A 25173-nucleotide genomic window follows, 5' to 3' on the forward strand; every position below is an offset into this window, starting at 1 on the left:
GTATATTCTGTTCACAGAGACTGTGAAAGCTTTCGGTTCGATATAACTAACACGTGTTTTTGTTGAAAAAAGACCATTTCTAGGATCTTCCTCTGTGGGAACATCAAACAATGTTGAACAGTAAATAATAATTTATCAGTAAATAATGTCAAGCTGAGTTTGGAGATGAATCGGAACAGAGTCATAATTGTAAACAGAGATTATACTATTTTTATTTTTATTGATTCCCCCGAACTACCCCCCACCGCAAAAATGAATCACGAAGATAGATCACGCAGAGAGTGTGTATGAAATGCCACCGCAGTCACCATGTACTGGTGGCTGCTATTTAGTTTTGAAAATTGTATAGCTCCCAGAGTAGAAGTGAAATGAAAGTAGCAGCACATACACAGTTATTTGTCAAGGATTGTATCCTGCTGAAGAAACATGGGAAGAATAATCAAACCGAAATGGGTTTGCACACAAATGTAAACTCCCTCCTTTTTTTTTTATTGTCTTTACACTTTCATGTCTACGTGAAATCTCAATCTCCTGGGATCTTCGTTAAAACAAGTATAACAAAGAAGACTTAGCCAGTTTGTGATGCATTACTTAGCTGATTTAATCAAAAGAACATCACTATAAGTTAGTTCCACTACCGCTTACAGTGGCTGAACCATGGCGGCTGTCAAGATACACAGCTTTTTCTTTGTCTCCAATTTGCTCATTAGTCAGTTAGTGGGACTGATGTTGAAACTACTGGTAGGCAGAATACAAGAAAACAGATCACATCTAAACCCTGAAAAACCTAGAGGCCTTTCCCCTTCACATATTGTTTGATCCCACATTCCGAGGGAACTTTTTTTATATTACTCAAGAAAGCCAAAAGGGAATTGAACAATGATGCAAGTCACTAGTAACTCAAACTGTGGGTCGAATGAATTATTTATTGAGATTTGACTGGTTTAATGGTTGACACGTCTTTATGTTCGATCAGAGATGCTTTGCCCCTTATTGTGTGGCAATGCACAGCAGGTCGTAACGTCTGTCAAATGTTGTGTCCCGAACTGTCACCAAGCTGGAGCATTAGGACAGAGGACATCGCTACTTCAGTAGAGTACATATAAAATATAGATGCAAGGTTAAACGAGGCAAAGAAAGTTGTTGATGCAAGAAAGTTGAAACCCAAGAGTTAATGTCTCTCCAGAACAGTTCTGGAACTAAAAAGTGAAAGTGAAAATTAAATTTAGGAGACTTTAAAAGGAATAGTTCACCCAAAAAAAGAATAATTTACTGTAGACAGTAATGTTGTTCAAACCCGTATGCACAAAATGTGAATTTAAACGAATCTCTCTTTTCTGTCAAATAACAATAAGATAAAAACTTGTAATGACATGAGGGTTCCTACAGTATTTGTTTTTTGAATGAATGCCATAAATGGTTAAACATTTATTTGTCTTGCATGGACCTGTTGATCTGTTTAGCAAAATCTCAAAATTGTCATATGGTGTGACTGTCTAAAGCATGAATCAATAAATTACACGTTTTATAAATGAATAAGAAAAGCATAATAAATAAATGTTAAAGTGTCTATTTTAGTAAATGGCAATCATGTTTTTTCACCCATATATTTCTAAAAGCACAGGAACATGACATTTTGTCACTGAAAACCATGTCATTTTTTTATTTATTTTAAATCGGGCAATTCCACTGACAAGTTTATTTGTTGAAGAGCCTCAATCAAGGTCATGTTTCTTTGAAGCACTTTATTTTATTTTTTTTGGAACCACTAAAGAAGTGTTCATTTCTGTTGTCCTTTGGTGCAACATCCCTGTATTCCTAATTCTCTTTATGTCCCACCATAGGACATATTTCAGTAAAAAAAAAAAAAAAAAACTACAGTGAAAGATTTGAAAAGTTATTATACCCCTTATATTTTCTCAAACATCGAACTTTACACTACATAATATACTTTTTTTCTTCAAAAGCAGTGTTTTACAAAAAAAAGAAGCTTTTTTTACTGTTTATTTGTTACTACAAATTTACAAAGATGCTCATAATTTTGTTTGTTTTTTATATTTCAGACTCCAGAAGAGCTTGAAGATGACTCTGACTTTGAACAAGAAGACTATGACGCCCGTAGCCGCACCAGCGTCCAGACAGAAGATGACCAACTTATTGCTGGACAGAGCGCAAGGGTGAGTGACTCCTACGTGACACATGAACAACATCTCTGGTTCCTCCTGTCATTTCCAGCAGGTTTACACTCAAAATACAAAACACTTATCACTCCACTGAGTGTGTCTGCTGTAAAATTACATGTAGTTTCAGAATAACAAGAGGGCCAGTCACTCAAGTGCATGCACACAACGTGTCTCTCACTTTTTCGAGAACGAAACATTATTTAGCCTCCGCTGCAAATGATGGTGAGAAATTGTTTGTGAATTCCTTTTTTTCCCTTCAGCACACATTGCAGTTACAAAATATTATATATGCTTTACATCAGGACTCCGCATGGCATCTAACAGTTATTTTCCTACAATATGTAACGTAGCGGGGGTTCGATTTAAACTCTGAATGCATAGCTCGGTTACAAACCCCTGTGAAAATTCTAAAGCGTCTTATACAAAGATGCTTTCAAAAGCCAACAGGTTCATGCATACATTCATATTTTTAAATGGGCCTACTAATTCAGCACTACACGCATCCTTTTTGAAGAAAGCTAAAACAAGAGAAATGTTGATGGAGATAGATTTTTAGCAAACATTCTACAAGCAAGCTAACAGCTACCTGTACATAAATCAATTAGGAGTAGAGTCTACATTGCACACCAAAATGGAACCTTATAAATTGACTGAACATTCTACACAGACAGCAACTCGGAGCTGTTTTGTTAGCAATGTGATGTGCAATGTTTGGGCCAAGTTAGCATCCATCAGGATGCTAACTTGGAAATGAATGTAGCTTTTGGAACAGAGCCCATATACTTTTTACACATCTAAGATGGTGGAGAAGGCAGGAGAAATGGTGATTACTGTATTGTTCTGAATATATATACACTCACTGTACTAAATGATTATTAGGAACACCATACTAATACTGTGTTGACCCCCTTTTTCCTTCAGAACTGCCTTAATTCTATGTGGCATTAATTCAACAAGGTGCTGAAAGCATTCTTTAGAAATGTTGGCCCATATTGATAGGATAGCATCTTGCAGTTGATGGAGATTTGTGGGATGCACATCCAGGGAACAAAGCTCCTGTTCCACCACATCCCAAAGATGCTCTATTGGGTTGAGATCTGGTGACTGTGGGGGCTAGTTTAGTACAGTGAACTCATTGTCATGTTCAAGAAACTAATTTGAAATGATTCGAGCTTTGTGACATGGTGCATTATCCTGCTGGAAGTAGCCATCAGAGGATGGGTACATGGTGGTCATAAAGGGATGGACATGGTCAGAAACAATGCTCAGGTAGGCCGTGGCATTTAAACAATGCCCAAATGGCACTAAGGGGCATAAAGTGTGCCAAGAAAAGATCCCTCACACCATTACACCACCAAATTCTGACTACCATCTGAATGTCAGAAATCGAGACTCATCGGACGAGGCAACATTTTTCCAGTCTTCAGCTGTCCAATTTCCTATTTGTAGTGGAGATGAGTGGTACCCGGTGGGGTCTTCTGCTGTTGTAGCCCATCCGCCTCAAGGTTGTGTGTGTTGTGGCTTCACAAATGCTTTGCTGCATACCTCGGTTGTAACGAGTGGTTATTTCAGTCAAAGTTGCTCTTCTATCAGCTTGAATCAGTCGGCCCATTCTCCTCTGACCTCTAGCATCAACAGGGCATTTTCGCCCACAGGACTGCCCAATCCTGGATGTTTTTCCCTTTCCACACCATTCTTTGTAAACCCTAGAAATGGTTGTGCGTAATAATCCCAGTTACTGAGCAGATTGTGAAATACTCAGACCATATTTCCGGAATAAGTCCGGAAACTGAGGGTAATGCAGATATGATGCAATTGACAGGCGACTCCATCACACGTCCCAGTTCCTTGGTATATAGACCCTTTTACAGCCCACGTGATCAAAGAGTTGCGCACGCATTTTGGCAACGGAAGTGGTGTTGTTCCCTAGTGGTTCTAACGTGTGAGCAACTCCGAAAGTTTATCAAAACGGTTTCCCAGCATAAAAATGCTCGCATAAAAAAAAAAAAATTTGTAAAATATTTACTGCACTTGAAACTTAATTATTTATAATAAACCTGCCAACATTGGCTGCCACTGGTGTGTATGTACCCCCCACCCCCAGATTATCATATCAATAATCACAATTTCATTTGTAATGATTTTATTAATAGTTTAATTGCAAAATAACCATCTGAGAAATGTATGCAAGCAACATGGTTGCTATTAAAGTACTATAGCATTACAAAATTAAACTTTAAACAGAAGTGTGTCGACACATACAAATCAATAACAACATAAAATGTAAGGAAAAGGAAAAGGATAAATGTATGTCTGTGTGAAGAATAAGAATAAATGTAGAAAATTGTATTGGACATTCTGTACAGGCCCACAGACAACGTATTCATAAGCATCCAGTGATTTATATGCTTGTCTCGGGTGTACACGCTCAGTTTCTCAACTAAATACGTATATATCCGACCACTGTATATCTGCTAACATCTTCTATCCACTCCACTATAGTACACGGATCTGGTAGCCGAATAACATTTGATAAAATCAACTTTTTAAAATAACTTTCTCGGTTTGTGTTGCTTAATCCGCTCACGTAGCTTGACATGCTGCTGATTCTCGCCACAGCTTGTTGCCAAAATGCGCGCATACGTTGCTACGTCATCATTGTATACAAACAGTAAAAGGGTCTATTGTAAGTATTCAACTGAACCAAATATTTAACATAATATAATAAAGTTCAAAAGAACAGCATTTATTTTAAATAGACTATTTTGTAATATCATAACTCTCACTTTTAATCAATTTAATGCATCTTTGCTTAATAAATGTATTAATTTCTTTAGGTTTTTCTCAACAACAACAACAAACAAAAAAATTCTACCATTTGAACCAAAATGTTTGAATGGTAGTACAATATTGCAGAAGCGTTCTATTTCAGGTAAATACTGTTCTTTTGAACTTTCTATTTATCACAGACATTTAACCAAATTTACAAGGAAACTAAATAAAACAATAACAATATTATATAAACAAACTATTGCTCATAACTGCAATCCATATAGAATGTTCGGTCACTAATAAGGATTTTAGTTAGGATGTTGCCTTAGAAGGGAATGTTGACAGCATTGTTGGCTTTGGAAAATACTCTATATATATTTAAGCTTCAATATTTAACATAGCAGTGGATCATGTTTTATGCATAAGATGCATACATTTCCAGCAGAATCGAATCCAGAATCCTTTTGGTCTCAGTTTTGTAAACTCTCTCTGCAGAGACTGTAGTTGTTAAAATATGATTGCAAATGAGACTTCTGGCAATGTCACCCCCTCAGTGTGCGTGTGTCAGCCGGCATTTGACGGCAGAGCTCACTGGGGTTCAAGGCTTAATCCACATTAGTGTATGTGTGAATAGTGCACAGTGGGCTGCTTATGAGACATTACAAGAATATCAGTATGTAGCCGTGGAGTACCACTGACATTCATGCGCAAATACACACCATAACCCTGTTTGATACCAATTACTCTTGAGAAGAAATTATCTTCCATGAATGAAAGGAAATTATCATTTGTACAGGGATAAAAGACTAGGCTAAAATATCTGCTGCAGTGAAGATGAAAAACAGGGTCATTCCTTGAGAACAGCAACAAAACAAAACAAAAAAAGATGACCGTGGAAAAACATTTTGCTTACCAGAAAACTCGGGTTCATTGGAGTTCAAGCGGCGCCATATGCGTAGATGCTGAATGTTACACAGTGTGAATGTTTATGCAAATCAAATATGTGTGTCACTGCTGTCATATAGCTATAGGATTTTGAGTTCTCATAAGAGAGAAATAAGAGCAGACATTTGTTCACTGACTCACACTACCAGACACACACACACATACGGACAGACACTGCTCTATCTCTTAGCTCCATGATAGGATAACACTGCTGATAGGTCAGCCATAAAATTGAACTCCTGTATCTGGGCCACTTTATTTCAAATGAGAAAAATTAAAAAGCTTTTTTGAGGGATTTCTAATCCAGAAGCACATACGCACATACGCGGGCAGACGTTCAGCACACAATATGAGTGTGTTGAATGAATCGGCACCGGTGCGTATGGGGAAGGATTTGTTGGAGCATTAAGCTGCCTGCACCCTCGCTTGTTATCGGTTAGGAGCCAGAGAGATTTGGGATAAGTGAATTCTGAGCAAGGCAAGAGGGAGAAATAGACTCTCCCCCTTCTGTTTACCTTCTTCCATATATCACATCCACTAGAGGAGTTGGGATTAACCATGTAGCAGCTTATTAATGCTGATTGGCTGCTTCAAAGACATGCAAAGAGAGCTGATTGGCTTCTGGGATGGGTATGTTTTTAATTGGATGCACATGTGGTAAAATAGCACGGTAATAACTTCTGAGCTTAAACGAGATAACCTTAAATTTAAATAATGACCTTTAAATGAGCTTTAGTCAGAACCGGGCAAAAATATAGTTACAATCATTTCATTGACTCTTTCAGATGCCATCGGCTAGGCTTGTGGCAGTGAAGGATACATATATGCTGTAAATATTCTTTCTTTATTTTATTTTTATTTGGACACAGCCACCGTTGCATCAGCCCTTCTTTTGAAATGCCCAGGAGTGTGCACTATCTAAAAAAGAAATCATTTTCATCTTTTAATCGCATTTTCTCTGAGGACTTCTTTTCTTTTTTAGTGTGTAATTGCTTGTTAAATAAACAAGCAAAAAGCTACAAATCTTAAATGAGCAGCTGGCTCTTAATTAGCTCTTATGTTATGACATCCTTTGGCTATGATGGCGTATTGCCACTTATAAATTCAGACAAAACTGCAGGAAATATTTTTGACCCGTCACACTACAAATTCAGACTTGCACGCCACATACTTTTTATGAAACCCATCTTCCACGGTGATGGCGCACCTAACAGCATCCAGAGTCCCCTGCCTTGGTCCGGTCCGTCTGCTCCGACAGAATGTTGAACAAATGCATAATTCATTGACTGGTGTAAGAAGTGAGGTAATTATACATTTATCTCGCAAATAATACTGCGCCTTAACGGTGCCTGTGACCTTGCAAAGAGATTAATGCCCTTTTCGGACCGGCTCAGAATCGCTACGGAGTGAGAATTTATTCCTCGACAAGAAGAGGGGGAAAGAAAAGAGGATGGATTGTCTCTTTATGAGCATGAGATGTCATGGGGTTCCAGAAGGTCTTATGATTAAGTGTTAAGTTTCAAAACCTTATACAGAGGCATTTCAGTGGGGTTAAATAAAGTCAACCTAAATAGAGGGTACTTTCGACAAACTTTTAACAAGAAACAAGGGCACAATGTTTGCAAAATTTGTGGAATTGATTTTTATCTTGTCGTATCACCACCCCTCATAGGCCATCATGGCTCAGCTGCCTCAGGAAGAGAAGGCCAAGATTGCAGAACAGGTGGAGAGCTTCAGGCAGGAAAAGAGCAAGCTGGACGCCGAGGTCGCCAAGTGGGACGACAATGGAAACGACATCATCGTGCTGGCCAAGCAGATGTGTATGATCATGATGGAGATGACTGACTTTACCAGGTATACATCCATCCACATGTCAACAATGAGAAGGCTGGAAATAACGTGAAGCTGAAGGGTCTCATTTCAACCTAAATGAGGTTTATTTTGTAATAATATCAGTTCATTATCCTACAAATAAATCTATAACATTTGAAATAACTCTTTCCCCGCCATTAACGGAATTTTCCATCTTTGTGCATTCACTGTTATGAAAGTGCAGTAGGGGCTGCTATTAAGCATATTCTGAAAGAAAACTGGGTCTCCTGATCAAAACACAGGCGAAAAATAGCATATTTCCAAGCAAAATATGTGATCATATGCATATAAAAAAAAACTTGATTATCAACATTGAACTAGCCTAGAAATCTAGACGCACCCTAGTGGCGGCAAATCTAATCTGCTGCGAGTGTCGTCTAGAAACTCTCAATACTCTTCTGAGCTGTAAACCAAACTTTGGTCAGGCCAATCACATCGTTTATAGAGTCTGTGGGCGGGGCTTAACATAATGACGGCAGAGTTGCACTTGAGTGCTACTAGTAAACACAGAGGCTGTCAAACAGCGGTCTTTCGAATCAGTTTTGCCGAACGGATACAGCAAATGTTTAATCTATCAACGAGCTCCGCTTCACGTTGCTCTGGTTGGTTGTAGCGCTATCCTATTGCGTGCACGCCGTGCAGAAGGAGTTTAAATTGTCGATCCAGGGCGAGGTATAGCACTGTGCAAGCTTTGGGGGTTTTGAAGGACTTGATCGGCTTCATCTGTGTTTTGATCATCTTTCTGAATCTGATCCAGACGTCTTTGATAAAAACGTGATTTTCTTAGCTTTTTGCTCCAAATGGGGCCTCAAAGTTTATGAAAATTACTCAAATGCAAATGTTGATAAATAAAAGAATGCATTAATCTAGATGTTTTTTGTTTAGTTTTGCTAAAGCAGAGAGTCTATTCTTTATTCTGATATATTGAATGTTCAGATATCCGTACAACAAAATATTCTGGGGGGCAAGAAACTTCAAAAATGCTGGCGCTGGTGGAAAATGAGTTAAGAAAAAAGATCAAATATTTTTTTAAGGTCATTATAGAAAAATATTTGATCAGAATGAAGCCAAGTAAAAGATTATTATTTATTATTTAGGCAATTTGCCCTAGCTGCTTCAAATCTGTTAGCATGTGAGGGGCTCGCTTTTGCTTTCATTCTCTGTGCAGTATGCTATCTGCCCATTGTGAGGAATCAGCTAATAGAGTAACAATCTGAGGTTTTGTGCTACTGCAGGGGGAAAGGGCCTCTGAAGAATTCCTCTGACGTGATCAATGCCGCAAAGAAAATCGCAGAGGCCGGATCCAGAATGGACAAGCTTGCCCGTGCCGTGGCTGACCAGGTCAGAACACCCTTTTATTCCCCATTCGTCTGTGAGCATGTGAGATCAAAGCCCTGGGTTGTGTTTAAAATAATGAGCTCCTATGAGGTGTTGAATTTATTATTAGATGAGCACCATCTTCAGAAGCTGCTGACTGACACTTTTTAACGTTTAATCAACTGTACTCCTTGTAAAGTAAAAAAATATATATAAAAAGCCTAAGGATGTGCTTATGAGTCCATCAGTGTGCATGTCTTGATGGCAGCTACTTTAACATGCACTTTGCTTTGTCTTAGCTTGTTCCTACTACTATATGTAGTGCATTTTCATGTTCTCATAAAATATGCTGCTTTTTTTTCTTCTAAAGTCATACACGTTAGTTTTATTTGCTCATAGTTAATGGGATAGTTCACCCAAAATTTTAAATTATTTGATTCACCCTCAAGTTCACTCTACAAGTTTCTTTCTTCTGTTAAAGACAATATATATTTTAAAGAAGTTTGGTAACCAGAGTTGATGGTACACTCACAAGAAAAACGATTTACGCTTTTCCATCAATTTACTTTTATTGAAATGCGTATATCTTTAAAAAAATAGGTTTGTTCTGGTCCGATTAGTGTTCAGATTGGCATCATCATCACCTAAAGGCACAGCCTGATTGGTCGGCTTTAATCACCTATTTTGAGACTGAACTTACTGAACATCCAAAACAATGCTGTTTTCTGGGATAAATGCACTCGCTGTATGTGCGTAGCCTACATATAGTAGTATTTTGGCCAGCTGAGAACTTGTAGAAATATATATGCATGAGCAAACTATGTGTGTGAGCATTCTGTTTTTGGTTTGTATACATGTCTTTGGTCAATGTTGCATTCATAATTAATTCAAACCACACCAGAGTTCATCTGTTCCCATCTTTTCAGCTGTCTGCTTGTTTGGTACGCAACCAGGGTTCAGATGGCAGCGTTCACACGTTCAAATGAACCGTTCTAACAGCAATTGCACCAGGGTTCACTTTAATCGCACCAAACATGCCAAGTGCGAACACAGCATCAGAGTCTATAGTAGAAAATGTATTAGAAGCAGAAATTCTAAAATAAAACAAAAAAGTTATTTATGATCCATTCATGCATCTCTCACTTACTGTATGAGATCTCACAGCTTGAAGCGTCTGTCATTGGAGATCAACATGCATTGTCATGAATAATTAAACAAGATGTCGTCTCATGGCATAAGGACATGCAATTCCCTGAATAAAATCCTGTGACGTTGACACGAAGACGCATTTAAACCCGGAATATGAAAAAAGCACAAAAAAATTAAAAATCTCCTGCATCAAAATCTAACGGATGATAACATTACGCACATAACGCTGTTAAAATTTTATAAATGTGAAATGGAACAACCGAGAGAAGACATGTAACCAGGTTTTGTGTGAGGACTTGCACCTGTGATATACCACAGGGATGTAGTGAGAGAACATGGCAAGAACATGACAGGAAACAAGAGTATTAAGAGACAAAAGAAAAGCTGCAGGTTGTCACTGCACAGTGGAGTCATGCAGATAAAGTCACAAGTTTTTACACAAGATCGGTTTTCACACAACGAGGGAAGCCACTGCAGTGCTGACTGCTCAATAAATTCTTGTTCACTGATTACTTCACCTCCTCAATTAACTGCTCCTCTAAAAGGACTGCTCAAACAACTACTTAGCCAATCTTAGCTTAGTAAAAAATCTACTCATTATCCTGAACATCACTAATCTACAGAAGCCCTGAACCGCAAGGTGATACATATTTTTTTCACTCAATATGTCGTAATAACGAGAGCTTATGTCGTTTTAACGACATCTTTTCTCGTAATAAGATGTTATGTCGTAAAAACGACAATGTTCTTGTTAAAACGACATATTTTCTCCTAATAAGGACATGTGTTGTATGATGTGTACAAAATATGCATTTATACACAATTTATAAAGCATATGTGCCTTTGCCACACTTCCATGTTTGAAAAGCAGAAGAAGCTCAGCATAATCTTCCGCTGCCTGTATTAGTGGCCGTGCCCAAAGCACGAAATTGTTGTAGTTTATTGATGTAGCTTACAGTTCATAACAGATCACCATCTTCTAAATGGACAACTAGTCATTTGGATGGACCCCGGTGTAGCCATGAATATCATAACTATCTACATATATATTATACTATATTATACACAATCATGACTGCCGCTCTGCAGTGGTGTTATTTCAAACACACTTTTGCTCATGTGAATGTTGTTTTAGACTGGGACATGAGTCATACAAATCGTTACCATAATAAATAGTTTAGCACCCAAGTGTGAATATAGAAATATTTGGATTTGTGCAAATAGTTTTGTTTCATTTTAGGCTGGCCTAATTCGTTTAGGCTTTAAAATAAAAATAGTTTGAAGGCTATGAATGGCATAATTTATGTTTGTTTCACATTCATATTTTTTATTCTTGTTGTGAATTTCGTTAGGCTATACATTTAAATGATTTGCTGTGGAAACAGCCTAAAATAGCTTTATTTTTCACCAGTGTTTTTAGTTTTTAGAGTTTTAGAAAGCATTTCTTTATTTTGATCAATGTTTAGTCAATAATTGCTGGTATATTTTAAAAAATAAGAAGCAAACCAAGAACGCTGGGAATGGACTGACGTGCATAACAAACCCTCTGGCCTGTTTCCAGTGAAGCTGAAATTATAGTCTTTCTGTTTTTAATACATGTCTTAAATATGTCTTACAGGCCCGGCTACACCGGGGTCCATCCAAATGACTAGTTGTCCATTTAGAAGATGGTGATGACCACAGCACAAAAAGTTATGTTGGAAAGATTGTGTTTACGGACTCTGAACTTTGTTCATGAGTTTCCGAATTTGAGGCATGTCTGTGAGAAACATGGTTTTCACAGTAAAAGTAGACTCAATATCTGTATTGATGACAAATTAGTTTTTTGATTTTTTCAATTCTGTGTATAATGCATTATGAAGGTATTCATACTGTACACTATACGCGCAATGCATCTTTACATAAATAATTGTAACCAAAGTTAAAGGGCATTATAATATTTGCAGGTTCTTTGTTACTTTATATCTGAAATTGGTTTGTTTGTCATGTGTTTAATACATTATAATACATTCTAGTTACACCTAATGCATTTAAACTATGGTTACAATTATTTAGGAGATCATTGTAAGGAATAATTAATGCATTAAAAAATACTTTTGTCATGCATTATGCACTGCCTGGCAGTGGAAGGAAAAAAGGAGAAAAAATAGATGGTGTTTGGATTTAAGTAGTTGTATGCTTAAGAGTCTATAATTAGATAATTATTGCAATGATTATTATGCTTCTAGCATGTTATATGTTCGGCAACATTTCTTCTAACCATAGTTGATGGAGTGTGAGCTTTTTATTTCTTAAACAACTTAGTAGACTTTACAGAGTGCTTGACTCTTGCATTGTCCATTTTTTCACCAGCACATCTCAAATACATTCAATGGATTTAAGGTCTGGACTCCAATGGTGCCAATTCATGTGTGAAAATGATTCTTCATGTTCCCTTCCAACCATTCTATCAGTTTGAGCCTGATGAATCTTGACATTGTCATCCTGGAATATGGCCATGATGTGTCTTCCTATATGGTTGTTTAAGAAATGAAAAGCTACACACGCCATCAATTAGGGTTCGAAAAACTGTTGTCAAACATATAACACGAGCCCTTTTCACACAGAGAGTTGATCCCAGAAAAATTCCATAGAATTGCCAGTGCTTTCTGTGTGAATAGAAACACGTCCCGGGATCATGACACGTCAAATCCTTATGCCACGCGTCTCGTCTTTACAGGATCTTTGCGGGATGTGTGTGAATGCATGCACAGAATCCAGAAAATCATTGGCAGTGTGAATTAATCAAAATCAAACGATCAGTTTTCAGAATCTCTGCGTGAAAGGGGTTACGCTAGAAACATGACCCCAGCAACAAGATTTTTGTCATTTTTTGTATTTACTATACATCTAGCTTAGCCTGACAAGTGTTTGGTCTGGAAACTCACCATTGACAGAGCTCAATCAGAGCAGGATAAACGGTTGTCTTTCAAATTCCCTCTGCACGGCGTGAACGCGATTGGATAGCGCTACAACCAACCAGAGCAACGAAGGTGAAGCAGAGCTAGTTGACAGATTATACATCCGCCGTATACAGTCGGCAAAACTCAGAACACATCTTCCCTTTTTAAGAATGACTTCAGTGCCGTTCTTTGTTCTTTTCTCAGAGAAAAGCATAACTCCTAGTCTACCAGAGTCGCAATCAAAGCTGATTCGAAACACCGCCGCCGTTAGCCAGTTTCTGTGTTTACTAGAAGCACGCAAACGCAACTTGGCTGTCATTATGTTAAGCTCCGCCCACCGACTCTATACACAATGTGATTGGCCTGACCATAGTTTGATTTACAGCTCAGAAGTGTATTGAGAGTTGCTAGACGACACTCGCGGCAGATTAGATTTTCTGCCGCTAGGGTGCGTCTAGATTTCTAGGCTACATCTAGCTAAGTTGCATGTAAAAACTATTATAACAGAATATATATGTAAAAAAAAAAAAAAAAAACACTTTTACAGCACCATGAAACTGGATAAAAACAAATTCACACACCTGATGCATTATCAATTTTTAGAAGTAGAGAAAAAATATTGCAGATTTTTTTGTATAAAGTAATTGAACGCAATGTTCTAACTACAACTTTACAACTCCTTAATACAAACTTCCTAATCAAATCTAATCATCATTACTTATGTGAGTAAGTGCAATGCAACGTGTAAGTTATCTTAAAAATAAAGTGTAACCCTAAACTTTGCTGGAGATTGGTCCTTCAGGGGGATTGAACGCCCCTGAGCTTTAATTAATAAAGTCCATGTGCTTGACCAGTCTGGTATACCAGTTTGGAGTCATATTTCTTTAAATTACACTAGGGCGTTCATTGTCAAAAGGGTACTGCATAATAGGAATCACCCTTTTGTTGTCATCAACACTGAGACACTGATCAAAAAGATATGAGAAGCCTTAGACCTGCTGTGTCACCACTGGCCATGCCTCATGTTGTTTTTATTGTTTTCTTGCAGTATTTCTTTTCCCTTAGATAAAGAGAAAAAGTGTGAGGAAACCTGATCACACTGCTGATCATTGTGTAATCTGAGTGTACAAGCACATCAGAGAGACAGACAGACAGACAGACAGACAGTTCCTGCTTTCCAAAACAGAGTCAATGTGTTCTTCCCATAGCATCTATCCTTTCTACTACCAAACAAACACATTGTGAATATTGTGTCGTCTGAACAGGTGGCTTGACATGTCTCTGATCAAACCCACTAACATGGTATCTACATGTAATGGCCATCTGGGGTTCTCAGGATGCATCAAGGGATCGCATTCATTTCAGAAAAAAATCTCAGAGTAGGCGGTGTTAAACAGAACGAGGCGCTCAATCATGATGCTCCTCAAGTGCTGGGAAAGACAAAACAATCTAGAAATAAAAGCTGTCATAGAGCTTTGAATGGTTTGCTGCATGATAAGGTATGTGTAAAATAATAGAAAACTTTACAGCCGTCATTGTCGAAAAAAACAGTGTCATGTTAAAAGATTGACTAAAATGGACTGGACATGGATGCAATTTAAAAGAAAATACCAGCTTGACTTTTATTCTTTGGAGGGAAAATTCCATTATTGGCCTATTGGCCAGTATAGAGTAGTACCCCTGCCCCTTAATATATAAATATATTAAGGGGCATTATGGCATCCTTCTATGGCAGTGGTTTTGCCACCCAACATAAATTTTATTTATATTTATATATAAATATAAATAAAATTTATGTTGGGTGGCAAAACCACTGCCATAGAAGGATGCCAGGCTGGGTCGCAGTGGTATATGTGGTCATGACAGCAATGAGCCCTCTTCAGAACATCATCACACTCTTTTAACTCCTGTAACTGCTGCACTTTACATGGCAGACCTAAAGCTTCTGGCCCCTGTAGGCGAGAAAAGAGGGTTCTCCATTACCCCCTTGCCAGCCCAAAGCACAGCGAGCGGTTGCATCCTGCAGAGAGACACTTGAACGCTAAACGCTAAGGACGTTACAGCTGCTCAGCCGTGTCAAAGATAAAGCAGCTTCAACACTTATTAAGTGTGTCTCATCAGAATTTCTCACTCAAAGTTCCTGCAAAGCTAGGGGAGAAAAAAAACTATAAATTCTGACAGGACTTATTGCTTCATGCAAAGTCATTGAGTTAACTGCTGTGTCTTGGCGTGCAAGGTACTGTGCATTTAAACGTATTTATCCAAAAAAATCATAACGGTAAATGGGACATACTGATGTACTGTTTCGAAGGGGAGACAAACGGTGCACAACATAGGGGCCATTCTTGCATATAATGCTGTAGATGAACATAAGTACATTGAAACTATAGGCCCTATCATACACCTGACACAATGCAAGTGTTTTTGCTAGTATCAGCCCAATGCAGATATTTTCACATCCAGTGTCCACGTCGTTTAAATAGCAAATGCACTCGTGCCCATCTGTTCGCCCATGGGCGTGCTGGTCTGAAAACGAAGTGTGTTCAGGCACATTGTTGCTATTTTGAGGCAAGTAAAAACAACTGTACCATTGACCAACAAAAACCTGCTTTAAAGTCAATAGAGCAGTATTTGTTTTGTTATTTAAAGTGTTTCGTAAGTAATATGCACCCATAGGCAGGTGACTACACACACACTTACTACACACACACACAAGGCAGCAGCACACAAACATGCCAAATATGAAAAAATAATAAAAGATTATTATTATGTACATAAAGATAAAAATGCCTAACCCATGTCACACACCCATGACTCATTAATAGGCTAGGTACAACACTTTTAGACCATGTGCAGGGCACACTGACCATTTTGTTTCTGTCGTTACACTAGCAAAAGTGGATTCGGACATGCCCTAAGGGCACCAGCGAGAAAAGTAGGCAATCATTCTGCTATTGACACTAGTAATACAGATTTAATCTGACTGCTCAAATTACAGTTTTGAGGGCTCTAAGAAGAGAAAATACTACATATCAGATCTCCAAGTAAATATACTAGTAGGATGGGAGTATGTTGACACATTTAGGAACGGTGTGCTTTCAAATAGTTATCAAAATAGTGAACATCAGTTATATAATGTAAACAAATAATAATTAATACTAAAGTGATTGCTTATGAATATTGAATGGTTGTGACGGCATGAAGGTTGCCCAGCAACATCATCACAACCTAATTAATAGAGGAGATAAGCAATCGATGTGTTGTGATATCAGAAATAGTCCATGCACCCAAGGAAATTAAGAAAGTTTTCATTTACTCTGATATTCCTCCTGATATGTCAATTGTATAACATTTCTTCCAACCCTCAAGGGAAGACGTTCTTTCTATTTCATTCCTCTTGTTTACTGTTGTCCTGTGCATCAATGTGTACAGTGTTCCTATTAACAAAATAAACAATCGTGATGATAGTGGGAGAATCCTAAACAGGTCTACAACCGCAGACTTTAGCCAATATATGATGATGACAAACCCCTGAGTCATCTTCAAGATGCAACTACTTTCATCTTCAGTCATCATCGCTTTACCACCCTCCCCTGTATGTTTGCTGTACACAGTGAATGTGTAAAGGTCAAGCCTGTGCTATGTATTCCCATCTCCTTTAGTGTCCGGACTCAGCCTGTAAGCAGGACTTATTGGCATACCTCCAGAGAATCGCCCTCTACTGCCATCAGCTCAACATCTGCAGCAAGGTCAAGGCTGAGGTTCAGAACCTGGGAGGAGAACTCATTGTTTCAGGGGTAAGTTGATTCCGGCCTTGTGTATTGTGTTGCTGTTTAATTAAGCGAAAGTACATGAGGTTAGCAGTGATGCAGGAAGTAGAGTATATTTTTACATGCTGTATTTATTATTAAATGTTGAACACGCATACACTGTAATTAATTTTTCTTTCACAAGCAGACACGTTCCGTTTTTTAATTGTAGTGTCTGTTTTCTAACTGAACTGATTTTATGAAAATCAACGTGGTGGGAGAGTTATCCAGTGATCCAATAGTGGTGGCTTTGGGAGTGGCCTGGTAGGGCAGTGAAGCAATGCATTCTGGGAGTTGTCGTCTTTCATCCCCATGAGACAAAAATACATTTTCTTTCTTTTCTCAGTCTAGAAAGCACTTTAACTTGGCCCTTTAACTTATTACTCAAGTTTGTTGAGTAATTTCTGCAAAGTTGAAGATTACTTTGCAATGCTCAAACAATACAGTACAATTCACTCAAACAATATAACAATCTTAATTATGATTCATGCTCTAGTGCATGATGAGAACACCAGTATTAGAAAGCTCAGTAAGTTTTGCTTAATTTTATACACTTTTATATATTTCTACAAGCTTACATTGAGTACTAATAGAGTTTACTAATACTTTACATGTATGTTTGTTTGTTTTTTTACTTCACCACAGAATATTTTTTCTGTCAGTCAATGTATGCATGTGTGTATATACACAAAAACTATTTTCTTAACATCACAGATGATGTTTGATCAGCCGTTTTGTGTGCTGAAAGTGTGATCGTGCCTTTAATCTGACTAAAATCATAATGTATCAGTCTGGTTTTTGTAAATTTTGTTAATCGGACAACAATTGGTCTCAGTTTTGTGCGTTTGCTCCAAAACAGCTGTGATTCACCAGGTGTTTAATCCTTCAAAAATCCATTAAGGGTCATGTATATAGTACTTACACAAATAGTTGAAGACTGTAGCTCAAATGTGAAAAACATTTATAACTGTGCAATACCATTTCACATAATTTTTTTTGTCGAAAAATGATGTGACTGCTAGGAAATTGCATGTAATGGACCAGTAATAGATCAGTTTGCAGCAAGTTTCATGACTGAACAGCAATTCACTAAATACAGGCACTAACCTAAATGTTCTGTTCCCCGTTGTCTCATGTTCAGCTGGACAGTGCTACATCCCTCATCCAGGCAGCCAAGAACTTGATGAATGCCGTGGTCCTCACGGTCAAGGCCTCCTATGTAGCTTCCACCAAGTACCAGAAGGTGTACGGCACAGCAGCAGTTAATTCCCCTGTGGTTTCCTGGCGTATGAAGGCCCCTGAGAAGAAACCCCTGGTGAAGAGAGAGAAACCGGAAGAGTGCCAGACCCGTGTCAGGCGAGGCTCGCAGAAGAAACACATCTCCCCCGTCCAAGCCCTCAGCGAATTCAAGGCCATGGACTCCTTTTAACTCCGTACCAGAGATGCCCAAAACTCCTCCTCCGCCTCTCTTGATTTCTTCTCCTCTCCTTGTTACGGCTTATTTTCTTGGAGCTGTATCTTGTTCCATGCAGCGACGTGTGTGTATGTGCCCAGTAAATGTCTGTAAGTTGGAGGGTTTGGCTACCAATCCTCTTCGAACCAAATTTCGCTGTAAATGAGAAACAAAGAAACTCATGAAGGAGACGTTTACAGTGTGGGCTGCGGTACAATTCATGTGGTGTTCATTCTCGCTGACTGGCCATATATACACAGAGATATTAAAGAATATAATCTATGGTATAGTAGTGTCAGCCCTAACCGAGGCAGAGGTGCTGCTTTCCTTTCTAATGATTTTTTTTATTATTATTATTTAAAATGAATATGACCCATAGTAATAGAAATAACTTATGTTGATGCATTTTTCTTCCTTCTTCCCAGTTATCCATATGGTGACCTGATGCACTAGTTTTTGCATTTAAAATCCATTTCTTTAATTATATTACTGTATCACTAACCATGGCAGCCAGGTTTGCTATAGTATTACATTTAGAAAAGGACTAGTTGTGTGGTTTGCTCAGAGACTAGTAGAATCCTGCATACCTTTATAGTCCTGATTCTCTAATAAACCTTGCAACTGTGTGTGCCGAGTCGAGTCCTTTTCCTATCTGTGCCATTAAACTTCATGATGTTTTAGCAAATGTACCAGTACCTGATGTACTATACCAGCAAGCAATAGCCATCATTTCACGGTCTCGGTTAACGATAGACCTGATATAGTCTGGCTGCAAATAACCCACTTCTAGCCAAAATAACCATGACTTTGGTTACATGCCTAAATAACTTGCGATATGTATAATATTCCATCATGCGAGCAAAGTCAACAGTGGTTACAAGGTGTTTAGCTTAATTTCTTAAAACTAGTCTATTTTTGGCTAAAGTTAGACACCTATTCAGATTTCACTGACAGACCCTTGTTTTATGTCAGGGTTGTATTTGGACGGCTATTAGACATCTTTTGAACGCAGCTTGCTTGCTGGGATATTTAAAGCCTTAAATTTGTTTTCTAATTAATGAATGATACTTACTGTGTATTTGACATGCAGTAGCTTCTATCAAGCTCATATCCATCACCAAACAAAATGTGTGTTTGTCATAGACGGTTTTCTGAAATTGCTTATCTGTGTCTGTACACAATTTTGGTGAACAAGGTAATCACAAAGTTTGCGGTTGTTGGCAAATTTTTAGATGGAAAACAAAGCCGGTTTTAATGAATCTGTCTGACTGAACACTAAGTATTTAGGGGCAGATTTATTAACAGCTTGTGTTAACGTAAACCTTCTTGTGGTGTTAAAAAACTACTGTCAGGATAGACGTTTCTCTTTCAGAGGCTAAATTTATGAGAGGAGAGTGTTCAAATGAATCACACAAGGTGATTTACGAGGTTCTTTAACTTTTTCCCATTTTTTTAATTTGCCAGCCACAGCCAGCATTTTGATCATTTTCACAAAAAATTTAGAGAATATTTTGTTGTATTAATATTTTAACATGCAACATATCAAAAGAAAGAACAGACCCTCTGCTTTTAAACATTTGTTTTATTCTAGCTTCATGCATTATTCTTATTTTATCAAAACTTGAATGTGGGCACGTTTCATAAAAAAGCAACATTTTGAGCAAAAAAGCTAAGAAAATAATTTTTTTTTTGTCAAAGACTACATCTGGATTGGATTCAGAATGATAATCAAAACATAGATGGAGCAAATTGAGTTAATCAACACCCCTAACGCTTGCACAGTCCTATACTGGGTCGACATTTCATAGAGTAACATTAGGCCATTTTGATTTACATGTTGTTTATTGTTAATAATCGGGTTATTTTACATATGACATTGCTTGTTTCTGCTGGATCTTCGCATGTGTTTTGATCAGGAAATTCAGTACTCTTTAAGTTGTCATAGTGCCCACTAGTATATAACAGTGAAAACATGGAAAATTCTGTGTTTGGCAGGGGAGCGTTTTCTCACAAAAAATTGAATTTTTTAGGGTTTTTTTAGCAACGTCAGTAGATCGCACACAAATGTATACTCCCTTCGGCGCTTTTGTTTAATAGTGCTTACACGCTAAATTGCCCTGTTTAGTAAATATTCTTTAAAAGCACAAAAAAAAGTAATTAAATTAAAATTATTTGTTTTTCTGAATACATGTTATATTTCACAATGCACAAATGGATATACGTCTTTTGTTTCTTTTCTTCTTTTTTTTCTCGCTTTACCTCATAGCGGTCTTCTCTCCAATGACATACAGGGCTTCTCCAGTTGTTTAATCCACTTCAACCCTGGCCCTGCAATCTTACATTCATCTGCCTCTACTTTTGGGTGCAACATCTCAAAATCCAACTGATGCACAAAACCAAGTCCCCACATTTTTTTTCTTCTATTTTGATAATGTACAATGAGATGTGCTTCACGATACAGAAAAGAAAGGGGGGAAAAAGAAAAGAAAAAGAAAAATCACACTTTTACAATTTTAAATCACAGAGAAAAGACATAAAAGGCTCTTAAAAATAGTTTGAATGAATGAAGTTTGTTAAAAGTCTGTATAAAACATAGGTGATTATATAAGGTCTGACAGTTTAGAGTGGGTGTCTCAAAAAGCTCCACAGTGTTCCTTTTATGTAATTATCTCTGGGCTACATTTTGCTGACCAGGATGAGAGAAACAACCCTCCGGCTCACAGTCAAAGTCTTGTTAACAGGATTTTTTTTTTAACCGACAAGAAGGTAAGTACATCAATGCCACACTACGACCCCCCTCCTGACTTCAGGTGTGCTGAAGACTTCTTTGGCCATTTCTCAGCCATTACTCTGATTTGAATAGTGACCTTTGCCTAATGAAAGGATCAGCAGCAAAACTGAGTGTCATTTTTAGCTTCCAGCAGTGCCCAAAAAAAAAAATTAATTTATGGTGCAACCTATTATATGACTAATGAATCTAGGGATGGAACTCTGAACAAGATGTCATAACGCTGATTGGCTGATTGCTCTGCAAGAACAAATACAGGGAGTGCAGAATTATTAGGCAAGTTGTATTTTTGAGGATTATTTTTATTATTGAACAACAACTATGTTCTCAATGAACACAAAAAACTCATTAATATCAAAGCTGAATATTTTTGGAAGTTTTAGTTTTTAGTTTTAGCTATTTTAGGGGGATATCTGTGTGTGCAGGTGACTATTACTGTGCATAATTATTAGGCAACTTAACAAAAAACAAATTTATACCCATTTCAATTATTTATTTTTACCAGTGAAACCAATATAACATCTCAACATTCACAAATATACATTTCTGACATTCAAAAACCAAACAAAAACAAATCAGTGACCAATATAGCCACCTTTCTTTGCAAGGACACTCAAAAGCCTGCCATCCATGGATTCTGTCAGTGTTTTGATCTGTTCACCATCAACATTGCGTGCAGCAGCAACCACAGCCTCCCAGACACTGTTCAGAGAGGTGTACTGTTTTCCCTCCGTGTAAATCGCACATTTGATGATGGACCACAGGTTCTCAATGGGGTTCAGATCAGGTGAACAAGGAGGCCATATCATTAGATTTTCTTCTTTTATACCCTTTCTTGCCAGCCACGCTGTGGAGTACTTGGACGCGTGTGATGGAGCATTGTCCTGCATGAAAATCATGTTTTTCTTGAAGGATGCAGACTTCTTCCTGTACCACTGCTTGAAGAAGGTGTCTTCCAGAATCTGGCAGTAGGACTGGGAGTTGAGCTTGACTCCATCCTCAACCCAAAAAGGCCCCACAAGCTCATCTTTGATGATACCAGCCCAAACCAGTACTCCACCTCCACCTTGCTGGCCTCTGAGTCGGACTGGAGCTCTCTGCCCTTTACCAATCCAGCCACGGGCCCATCCATCTGGCCCATCAAGACTCACTCTCATTTCATCAGTCCATAAAACCTTAGAAAAATCAGTCTTGAGATATTTCTTGGCCCAGTCTTGACGTTTCAGCTTGTGTGTCTTGTTCAGTGGTGGTCGACTTTCTGCCTTTCTTACCTTGGCCATGTCTCTGAGTATTGCACACCTTGTGCTTTTGGGCACTCCAGTGATGTTGCAGCTCTGAAATATGGCCAAACTGGTGGCAAGTGGCATCTTGGCAGCTGCACGCTTGACTTTTCTCAGTTCACGGGCAGTTATTTTGCGCCTTGGTTTTTCCACACGCTTCTTGCGACCCTGTTGACTATTTTGAATGAAACGCTTGATTGTTCGATGATCACGCTTCAGAAGCTTGGCTATTTTAAGACTGCTGCATCCCTCTGCAATATATCTCACTATTTTTGACTTTTCTGAGCCTGTCAAGTCCTTCTTTTGACCCATTTTGCCAAAGGAAAGGAAGTTGCCTAATAATTATGCACACCTGATATAGGGTGTTGATGTCATTAGACCACACCCCTTCTCATTACAGAGATGCACATCACCTAATATGCTTAATTGGTAGTAGGCTTTCCAGCCTAAACAGCTTGGAGTAAGACAACATGCATAACGAGGATGATGTGGTCAAAATACTCATTTGCCTAATAATTCTGCACTCCCTGTAGACACTAAGACAGCAACGATGGCATCAATTTTACCATTTCAATCTGAGCATGAGTCCTGAGATGAAATATTAGAGAGAAAAAAAAACTATTTACAAAAGTAATAATGCGTAAATTATGCATCACTAATAAGTAGTTATCAGGCCAAGTTTTCTGTGCAATTATACTGCAACAAGTGTGACTGAATTACTAGTCTCACATAGCCTAGACATTCAGACTGATGGCAGAAGGTCTGGACTCCATAGCAGCTTTCATCAGCCAAGGACCACCCCAGAGTTTGGGAATGCATTTAGTTAATCTTGACAGAAAATTTTATATATAATAAAACAATTTTTAGAAGCAGACCACTTGGTCAATTGTCTCTGCATGTTGCTATGGGGCTTTCAAATTATTTAAACATCACAAAGGGCACACTTTACCTTTAACTCTGCAACTGAAATATGATTATACATGAAGGTCAGATATTGAAATAAGATGAGATATAATTTAGGCTTTAGTTTACCTCGACACTGGATATGAACAAAAGCAGAATGGAGATCATTTCAATCAGTTTCACATACGCTAAATGGCAGTGCTTGAATGAGCTTCAGGCCATGATAATTCTCTTTAAAGCATTGCCATCTTATGCAAAAGGAATTTTTGAATATGCTGTTGCATATTTAATAGCCAACTAGTTTCACAGATGTTTCTGCAGACATCCATACCTCATAAGAGTGATTCAATTACTATTTCATCAAATCACTCACATCTTTTGTTTTTTTTATATGCCGCTCGTAGCAAAGCTTTGATGTTCAAATGAAATGCGCTGTACCTACTACAACAAGTACAGCCCTGTAGAAAAGCAGACGTCTTACGACATCTATACACATGTTTAAGGGAAACGTAACATTAAGGATTGCATTAAGATCTAAGTCCAATCCTAAAATGGAGGCCAGGCCAAATCTCAAGGCTGCTCAAAAGTCTTCCCATATTCCATTCACAAATTCAATTTGTATACAAGCTCCAGAGCACTAAACACTCAATCTCCCTTTAAACATGTTAAGGGCAAACTTTAAATATAGCCGGGCTGCAAGAAAAGCCGCGCTCACTGGGTTTTCTGAAAAAACATGAGCCACAAATAATAAGAGCACCAGCTGTGGGAACGGTTACTTAAATGATCATTACCATGATTGGAGGGAAAATCAGGTTGAAAGACTGTACCACAGTCAGAGCAGCATGTACCTGACATTTTTACAGACCTGTGATTGCCACAGCATGAAGTCCTCTTTTTAAAACTGAAAAGGACAGAGTATTAATGCTACTAAGCACACAAAATAAGTGGAACATCCAGTTCTCACAGGCACAGGAAGTTCAACTCAACCATTATCCATCCTGGCAAGTTATTGAGACAACCATATGAGAACCTTCTTTGTATAATCCATGTCATCTTCTGGACAAAAAAATAAAATAAAATAAAAAAAGATTATTTTGTGTCTTTTTTTTTCAGGACATCCTCGCTCGAACGTCTGGTTTTAACATGTTCATGTTCTCAGTAAAACTCCTAGATTAGAAAACGTGTACGTTCGCTAATGCATTTGCTCAATAATGTTTCAGGAAATTTCAGCATATTTTTTGTAATGTTGGTTCCTCCGCTTTCACAAAGACCAAAGAGTTTGACTGGGTTTCCACTGTCTTTTGTACACAATGCTACAAGTTAGTAGATGCATTTTGCCAGATTCATCTGTTTTAAACCTACTATATAACTATGATTTTGCACTAATATCCAAGGCTATTACAGCCAGTTCATAATTTATCTAAAATAATAAATTAAGACTATTGGAAAGAAAACATTCAAAATACCCCTTCAAAATGCATATTTAATAGGACTACTTATTTGGTCTGATGATTTCAACTACAGTGCATATCTTTAGAGGCAGTTTTCACAAAATGAGTCAGAAATACCCACTTCAGTGACAGTAGCACTTACACTAAACTTTACAGCTTTATGCCTAGCTATATTTTAAAGGCTTTTACGTAAGGGTTTGTTCAAATATAAGTCTCATTTTATCAATTTTATTCCTAGAAATGGCTGGCTGTTGACACTGATAGCGTTTTCTTAAAAAGAGATATCCAAAATGCCTTTTTTAAAACCTT

The 25173-nt window shown here is 37.9% G+C and overlaps 1 protein-coding gene and 1 long non-coding RNA gene across 4 annotated transcripts in view; one reads left to right on the forward strand and one right to left on the reverse strand.

Moving 5' to 3' along the window:
• ctnna2 (catenin (cadherin-associated protein), alpha 2) overlaps positions 1–19068 on the forward strand; it is a 678725-nt gene extending 659657 nt beyond the window's left edge. For all 3 annotated transcript variants that reach the window (XM_067441162.1, XM_067441164.1, XM_067441163.1), the window contains 5 exons: positions 2064–2177; positions 7573–7754; positions 9008–9113; positions 16843–16977; positions 18131–19068. In XM_067441162.1, the coding sequence (XP_067297263.1) occupies positions 2064–2177; positions 7573–7754; positions 9008–9113; positions 16843–16977; positions 18131–18418 (825 nt within the window). In that variant the 3' untranslated portion in view covers positions 18419–19068. The remainder of the gene's footprint in view (positions 1–2063; positions 2178–7572; positions 7755–9007; positions 9114–16842; positions 16978–18130) is intronic.
• LOC137073038 (uncharacterized) overlaps positions 18490–25173 on the reverse strand; it is a 91116-nt gene continuing 84432 nt past the window's right edge. The window contains exon 3 of the long non-coding RNA XR_010904724.1: positions 18490–18598. This is a non-coding gene — a long non-coding RNA (uncharacterized lncRNA). The remainder of the gene's footprint in view (positions 18599–25173) is intronic.

This window comes from Pseudorasbora parva, chromosome 4 (genome assembly GCF_024679245.1).
Source record: "Pseudorasbora parva isolate DD20220531a chromosome 4, ASM2467924v1, whole genome shotgun sequence".
Lineage (NCBI taxonomy): Eukaryota > Metazoa > Chordata > Actinopteri > Cypriniformes > Gobionidae > Pseudorasbora > Pseudorasbora parva.